This window comes from Clavelina lepadiformis, chromosome 9 (assembly GCF_947623445.1).
Source record: "Clavelina lepadiformis chromosome 9, kaClaLepa1.1, whole genome shotgun sequence".
Lineage (NCBI taxonomy): Eukaryota > Metazoa > Chordata > Ascidiacea > Aplousobranchia > Clavelinidae > Clavelina > Clavelina lepadiformis.
Genome location: NC_135248.1, coordinates 11828593 through 11836736, shown reverse-complemented (window position 1 = coordinate 11836736; position 8144 = coordinate 11828593). Strand labels below are relative to the sequence as shown.

At 44.8% G+C, this 8144-nt stretch overlaps 1 protein-coding gene across 2 annotated transcripts; it reads right to left on the bottom strand.

The window, feature by feature from the left end:
* Positions 1-137: 137 nt before the first annotated feature.
* On the bottom strand, positions 138-7495 carry LOC143470164 (uncharacterized). 2 transcript variants are annotated; one of them, XM_076968101.1, is made up of 2 exons: positions 7327-7495; positions 138-974 (listed from the first exon to the last, which is right to left on the bottom strand). In XM_076968101.1, exon 2 carries the CDS (start codon positions 858-860, stop codon positions 405-407), a length of 456 nt encoding a protein of 151 aa, XP_076824216.1. In that variant the 5' UTR covers positions 861-974; positions 7327-7495; the 3' UTR covers positions 138-404. The 2 variants fall into 2 exon arrangements, with proteins under 2 accessions (XP_076824216.1, XP_076824217.1); XM_076968102.1 differs by having other exon boundaries at positions 138-963.
* Between the last annotated feature and the right edge of the window lie 649 nt (positions 7496-8144).

Sequence of the window (8144 nt, the reverse complement as noted above, 5' to 3'; positions counted from 1 at the left end):
CAGTTACTTGGAAGCGACCTGGTAACGTACTAAATAAGGAGCTTTCACACGAAGTTATTCGTAGCAAGTTTTCAAATATACCAACGGTAGTTTGCAGTGTTCTGAAAAGGCAAGTTTTAAACTCCATTCACTAGCTGGAAAACTCTTTCATAAGAATGATGTGGCGGGACTGAAAGTTTAAAAACTCCAATTGTTCTGGAAAACACATTTCTACGAAAGACGTAAGGATTTTACAAAAGCGAGCCAAGCCGCCACATTCCTCCCCCGCTACGGAAGGAAAAAGATGACAATTAACATGTAACGTACTGAAGGTGGCAATGGCGAGCAAGCACAAACAAAAAACTGAAGTTATATACAAATGAATGAACTGTAACATATGCTTAAAATAACTGATGGTAATATAGCTACATGTTGGAGGGTATCTCCAAGATTAACCGGGCATGCAAAAATTGTTTGAACTGTTCGTATTCCCGGGTTTTGTCCGTAACCCCGTTGGATATATACTTCATCAAGGGGGCCATGTGGAAAGCAGGTGTGGCTGCTACCATGGTAAGGATTTTGCTCATAAACTCAAAATCAGGAACCAGCTGGAACAGTTCATCCAGCTGCTGGAACCAAAGTAGTAGATCCTCAGCCGAAGTGGTTGGCGGCGCAGGAACCGCAAGGGTCGGCATTGTAACGGTTGTTTTAAACGGCCGAAATAGTCTATGTACTGGTTGTAACACCGTAGCTTGTATATCTGCTAGATCAGCGCTCTGGGGCATGGGGGCAGGAGCGCCTTGCTCCCCAGGTCTGACGATCGGCACATACGGCGCGGGAGATGATTGTTGAACCGGTGAATCGGGTGAGTCGGGAATCATCTAAGTAACTGAAGTGATTTCGTCAATTTGAACGTCAGCGGAGGAATCAGATACCGTCGACATACTGAAGTGGTTTTGGCAGCAATGGTAGTGGCAGCAAAGTCTGTGGAGAAACTAAAGGGGTAGAGGGTAAATTTTTTGCAACTGCACCTCCCCCTATTGAGGTGGGTTGAAACAGCTAAACTCATGCACAGGAATAGTTAGCATGCAATAAGGCGGGAAAAGTGAAAACGATACTAGCACAAGAATAAGCTACTAAGCATGCAACGAAGCAAAACGGTTACAAAATCGAAAGCGGCGACAAGGGAAAACGGCAAAATTGTACATGCAAAGGACATTATCGGTATTGAAGCAAGGTGATACACATAGTGAAACTTAAAGTGTGTGGGTGCTCGCGAAATTATCACGAGAAGATGAAGCGGGCGGTGCGTCATCAGCAGATCCGGACGGAGACGGTTCATCACGAGAACGCCGAGGCAAGGGCAGCGGTTGTGGTAGTTGAGGTCTTGCAACCGGCGCCTGCTGTTGGTGGCGCCAAGCGCGGACACGGGATACAAGGGATCTGGCATACTGCAAATGGTGCGGAGACGATCGGATAAACCCGATGGTATGGAAGAGGGCCCACATCATGGCAAGGAGTTGCAGGATGAATATAAGGGCTGAGAGAAATGGATTCGTAATTTGCGACAGAGCAAGGAGTAACGTTTGTTTCGCGGCGTGTGCGAATGTGTCTGCGACGTAGGATCCGTTGATCATAGTTTCATCAGTAGTAGTAGTAAGGCTTGTCATGACATGTCGCATTTGTTCCTTGAGAAGGTTGGCTTCAGACATAGAGCTGAGCAGCGATTGTAGATCAGTAAACGAGTCAGAGTCAGGTAGCTCGTTGAGAATTTTCTCGTAGTCGGGTGCCTTGTAGTTGACGTGTATAGGCGACAAAGGTAAGTTGAGTTGATGCACCTGCACATGTTCGTGCGATAAAGTATAGTTGTGATACAGGACAGTGTGTCCCAGAACTCGGAAGACAAAACTTCTTGCTGGTCGATACGATTCCAGCAGGTGCACTCCCGGTAGGACAATGTTGTCTGAAATGAGTTGGCCGTATTGACTGTGGCCGTTTTGATCGCGATATTTGATGAGAGGACGTTGGCTGAATGCGTTTCGGTACGCAAGTGACGGTAAGACGGTACCGTTGATAGAGTGACATGCTGCTCTGGACATAAAATCTCCAAGGCTGGAACCCATGGTTTGATGTCCAAGAGTAGTAGTGAGTATCTCAGTAGGGAAGATCTTCCCAATTGCTTTGTAGAGTGTGCCAATTAGCTTCGTGAGTTGGCAATGTAGGAACTTGTTCTCTTCGTTGAAGGTAGTGAGAACTTCTGAAATAAGGTCGTCCTGTTGTGTGTCGAAGGTTGCAAAAAGTCGCTCGAATTGAGAGTATGGCGTTCGAAAAGGGGCACGCCTTAGCCGGTTAGGACGAAAAAGAGCGAGTCTGTCGAGCTCTGTACATTGTTGGTAGCGAAAGATAAAGTTGTTGTTGTCGCAGTGAATATGTTTGCCATAGCAGTTTTTCGCACGAGAGGAGCATTTCCTCCAGTGATGTACCGAGATCCCGAGATCAGGTAAGGAAACTCTATATAAGGACGTAGAGTTGTAATGGAGGAGCATCTTGTGAGTCCCGAGAGGCTTGGTTGGTGGGCAGTTGATATGCGAAGGTACTCGCCATATAAACATACGATTGCCCGTTAAGCAGTATCCACGCCCGATTGAGCACGATGCAAGAGATCCAAGAGACGACGTCATTGTGTCCGTGACGTAATCGTAGTAAATTGTAGTGTGAAACAAGAAGTCGTTTGTTACTGTTCCAGAAGCTGAAGTCGGCCAGACAAACTTATAATGGACTGCATTGCGTGTTGAGTACGCCGCAGGATTAGACAGGATCAGCGGTCCATGTGATGAAACGTTGGTTTTATTCCACGACGAACATTCTGGGTTGTACGGTGGGTGTGCGTCAAAGGTGTTGGCCGATTTTTGATAACTCCCAAAAAAGAAGTAAGTAGTGCTCCAGGAAGTAATCTGTGAAGTGCAAACTGTTGCAGGAATCTTCTGGAGATGCAGATCTGGAGCAAACACGGTAGCAGAGCAGTTGTGTATGGAGAAGGGTGTCTGCGTTTGACAATGTATGTCGTCATCAAAGGTATATAACCCGAGAGAATGCGAACGCTGACATAACAGAAATTTCTGTGTATCCGGATGAAGATTCGTCTGAGCGGCGGATGTGAACAAAAAGAAACATGTAAGCAGCAGACAAACGAACATGTTGTGTTGTTTAGTCAGAGAACCGTTTCGGTGGAATGATTTTGCGACCAGTCCGAGAAGTCTTTACAACTTCAGGCGGTTTTATAGAAGCAGGAGCAGTGACAGTAGGTGGTGTCGTTTGCTGTTTCGCTGAAGTAGCGGAGACTGACTGAGGAGCAGGGTGTCGAGTCTGCAAAGAAAAATTTTGTTGATGCGAGGAGGATGATGGTGAGGGAGCATCAATATCAATTGTATAGCTAGGTTTGAGACGGTCGAGTGAGACGCGATCCGGTTTGCCATGACGGGATATTACAAAATATTTTTCGTATCTTTCCAATACTGGAAAAGGACCAACATAAGGGCGTTCTAACGCACGTTTGACATGATCGCATCTAACATAAACGCGGTCACAATGTTTCAAATCCGGATGCACGTAGGACTGCATGAATTTTGTATGAGCGGTCGTTGGAGTAAACTGAAGGTCGTTGATGAAGTCTCGGTAGGCACCGAGGTAGCTGGATGTAGGAACTGCAGAGGCAAGCTTGGAATCAGAAAAGAAACCACCTGGGAGCCGTAAGGTGTGTCCAAAAGCTAACTCAGCAGGTGTACATTTCAAATCCTGGAGATAGCGATTACGCAGAGCCAAGACAATAAAACCCAATTTGTGAAACCAACGTTCAGGTTCGTCTGAACACTTGATGGCGCGCTTGATTTCTGCATTTGCACGTTCTGTAATTCCATTGGCAGTGGGGTGGTAAGCTGTAGTCAGATTGTGTTGAATACCAAGCGAGCGCATAATTTCCGCCCAAGCGGAACTTATGAAACATGGTCCACGATCACTTGTGAGGATGATTGGAACACCGACCAAGGAACACCAGTGATTTACAAAGTAAGCAGCAACGGTTTCCGTGGTGGCATCAGGGATTGGTATGGCTTGAACGAAACGCGTATAACGGTCAATACATGTAAGGATGTATTTGTAACCATGGGAGGTTGGTAGTGGTCCAATCAAGTCAATTGCAACATCAGAAAATCGTCCGTAGGGAATTTTAAATTTCCCCGGTGCGGTTTTAGTGTGGCGGAAAATTTTTCCTTCCTGGCAGTTTGGGCATTGTTGAACCCAGGTAGCGATTTGTTTACACATCCCTATCCATATAAATCTTTCCTTGATGAGCTTAATTGTGGCTTTTTTTCCAGGATGCGATAAATTATGTAAGTGCAGGAATACTTGACGTTGGAAGGAGGAAGGAACTAGAACACGCTCTGTGTCAGTGGACACGTCACAAAGGATGGTAAGGTCCTTATTGGGCAGCTTGCAGTCCTGGAGTTTGAGTGATGTTGTTGCGGTGCGTAGTCTTTGAATAGCAGGATCATTGGCTTGAGCTTGTGCTATTTTCTCATACTCTAAAGGAGGCGGAACGTCCGAAAGAGTATTAATGTTGGGTGCCGAAGGTTGAGACCTTGACAAGAGGTCCGCCACAACATTGGCAGAGCCTTTGATGTGCTCAATGGTTGTTGTATATTCTGAAACAAACAACAATTGCCGGAACTGTCTTGGAGAGTAATGTTCGGAGAGCTTACTGAGACTTGAAACCAGAGGGAGATGGTCTGTACGCAAAGTGAATTGTCGGCCTGTCAAGAAGTAGCGGAAATGACGTATTGACTTGTAAGCGGCCAACAGTTCTCTGTCAAAGCAACTGTATTTACGTTGAGTAGCGTTCAGCTGTCTTGAAAAGAAGGCCAAAGGAACAAGTTGATTTCCTTGCAATTGCTCTAATGTCGCTCCAATACCGGTCAACGAAGCGTCAACTGTTAGATAAGTTGGAGCATGGAGTTTCGGAAACGCTAAAGTGCTAGCATTTGCAATAGCTTGTTTGCTGCTGGCGAAGGCGCATTCGGCTTCGACATTCCATGTTAAAGGGGCCGCGCGTTTGCTGCGACTGTTCGGAACTAGCTTGTAAAGCGGTTGTAAGGTTGTGGAACAATGCTTCAGAAAGCGAAAGTAATAGCAATAAATTCCCAAGTAACGTTTCAGCTGTTTGCAGGTTTGTGGCTGTGGGTAATCAAGAATGGCCTGCACTTTTTCTTGAGTTGGTCGTATACCCTCAGAATTTATGTGATGGCCAAGGTAGTCAAGAGACTCGCGGTTGAATTCACTTTTGTCTAAATTGAGCGTTAAGCCAAATTCCTCAAGTCGTTGAAAAAGCAACTTAAGGTGTTCAAGATGCAAGTCTGGAAATTGATGTAAAAGGTCTGCAACAGGATCTATCTGGCTGAGAATGGATATGCGAACAGGATCACTTTCAACAGGCTCTAACGTATATTGCTGTTGGTTCGGTACATCTATGAGATGCTTGGCTTTAAGATCCAAAACAAAGTTGTATTCAGTGAGGAAATCCAGCCCCAATATGCAAAAAGGTGTGTCCGCAAGCACAAATTCAAAGGGATAAGAAAAACGAGGATGAAGGGAAACATTAAGTTGTGTAGTGCCATACGTAGTAATTGGCGTGCTGTTAGCAGCGAAAAGCGGTGTTTGCGGTTTGCGGTTTGATACGTCAGCTAAACTAGCGGACAAAAGAGAAGTTGCTGCCGCGCTATCTACATAAAAGTGAATACTATTGGCGTGATCATATACAGTTAACAAGGGGCAGCCTCTTTTTATTGTTGATGCGATCGACGGGACTGACGGGGTTAATGTTGCGTCGATCGCCACGCGTTTTTTGTTGGGCGGGATTGGTTCTCCCACATGCTACAACTTGGGTGACAGCGGCGCGCATCCCTACCGAAGCGGGCGTGGTAATAACATAAGCCATTAGAAGCATCAGACGCGCAAGGGTAATTGCTACGTTGGTAGTCTGGTTTCTGAAATGTGGGGGATGAATGTAAAAAATTATATTTGCGTTGGTTTGCAAAAGAAGAACCATTTTGTCGGCGATTATCTCGATTAAACCCGTTGTTGCTGTATGATTTGTGAAACTGTCCATTGTTTGTGCGTGGTGATCGTTGTTGCCATGCTGAGTTAAATGAATTGCGTTGGTTTGGCGTATTTTGATTTGTGAAATTCGTATTTCTTTGCCCGGAACTCTTAGATTCGTTGTTAGCGTTAGATCGTGTATAGCGCGGTGGTTTAGACAATTGAATTTGCTGTATTTGCGGTTGCATTGGGTAGTCAATGTCATCCGTATCAGTGATGGCAAGGGAAAGGTTGTGCGAAGAAGTTTTTGGTTGTTTAAGCAGCAAGATTTCGTGGGCTCTGCTTGCAAGGTTCTGGAGATCGTGATGTTCCACGCTGGCTAACGCAATTGCGACGTCTGGTGGTAACGCTTTAAGGAATTTAGCACGAATTAGTTTGACGACTGGCGGAGTAAGATTCTCTTGACCTACTGCGCTCATTAATTCGCGCATTAAATGTTTCGGGGACTGATCGTGCAGCGTCAGGTCCGCCAACAAAAAATCTAAATGGTCCTCACGTTTATCAAAGTTTCTCAAGATTTCATTGATCAATATGTCGTAGCAGTTCTGTGCTGACGCCGAAGGTAACCGAAGGAGCGCGAGGTCTTTCGCAGGAATTGCCTCTACCGCCAACAAGTAACGATTAGTTTGAGAAGTGATTTGATAAAGAGAAAATTTATGTTCAAGGTGAGAAATCCACGCTTCGGGATTAAATTTCCAAAAGGTAGGAAGTTTAACGTGTGAAAACAAATCGTTTCGTAAAGTATTGTTCTGTGGTTGCGCGTTTGTTGGTAATTGGTTACTAGTACCCAGACCAGACGGACCAGCAATGCCATTATCGGGAGTATTTGCAGATCCCTCCCCGTTTTCGTTCGACATAGTTGTATTATTAATTGACTCGTTGGAACGGTCGGTTGATCGTGTGCTCATGTGGTATTCTGTCTTAGCTTTGCCAGGCACCGAAGTAACTTTTCGTTGTGTCGGCACAGGTTGTGACATTTATCAAAACCGATAGAAAATGTTTTAGGCGGCGCACCGCAAAAATTGTTCACAATTGAACCAAAAAATACTTTACAACAAGAAACTTTTATTTCAAACTGCAGCACAATGCAGCACAATAAGAATAGCTTAAGCTAATTTAATAAGGTACAAGCCGATGAGCATGCATTTACAAGCTATGGTTGCAAGTAGTTGTATAAAAAGTGAAAAATCCACTTACCAGTGAAGAACGGTTGTGCGAATTGCGAGAGTGTGAGAATTGAAACGCGTCGTTTTTGACACAAGATCGTCAGTGATCACTAGAACGTCGGTGGTTTATTAGAACGTCGAAGCGTCGGGTTGTCAGTAGAACGTCGGGTTGTCACCAGAAATGTCGGTGGTCACTAGAACGTCGGGGTCACCAGAGATGTAGAGGTTGGGGTCGTTTTAGGATGTAGAGGTTGATGCCGACAGATGCAGATACAGATGCAGAGTTTATCGGTCTTAGCTTACGTTACGTTATTGACTTAGTTAACCTACTACATTAGTATCTGACTCTATTGTTGCGTGCGGTTAGAATTCTCTAACCTTTCTGATAGCCGAACGTTCGTATTATATTATAACAAATACCGTTTGCCAGAAAAGGCTTTTATTGTAGGTGCTGTACACTTTCTCAATATTACAAATAACCGAGAACACAAGTCATGTGACTGTTTACACGATGTCTACTGATTCAATCACCACAACTACAGTAGTACGGTATTACATATGTCTATAACTTCGCGTCTGTGACTGAGGTTCTGAGGCTCAGGGGGAGTCTCACACAAAAGTTCAAGCTTATAAAACGTGCTGCGATGTGGCGGAAATATATGACAAAAAAGGCATGAACATTTCAAAGCGTGTGAACGTGAAAATCGGTGTGTTTGCAATGCAAATTAAATTTGGTTAAGTTGGAAACAGTTACTTGGAAGCGACCTGGTAACGTACTAAATAAGGAGCTTTCACACGAAGTTATTCGTAGCAAGTTTTCAAATATACCAACGGTAGTTTGCAGTGTTC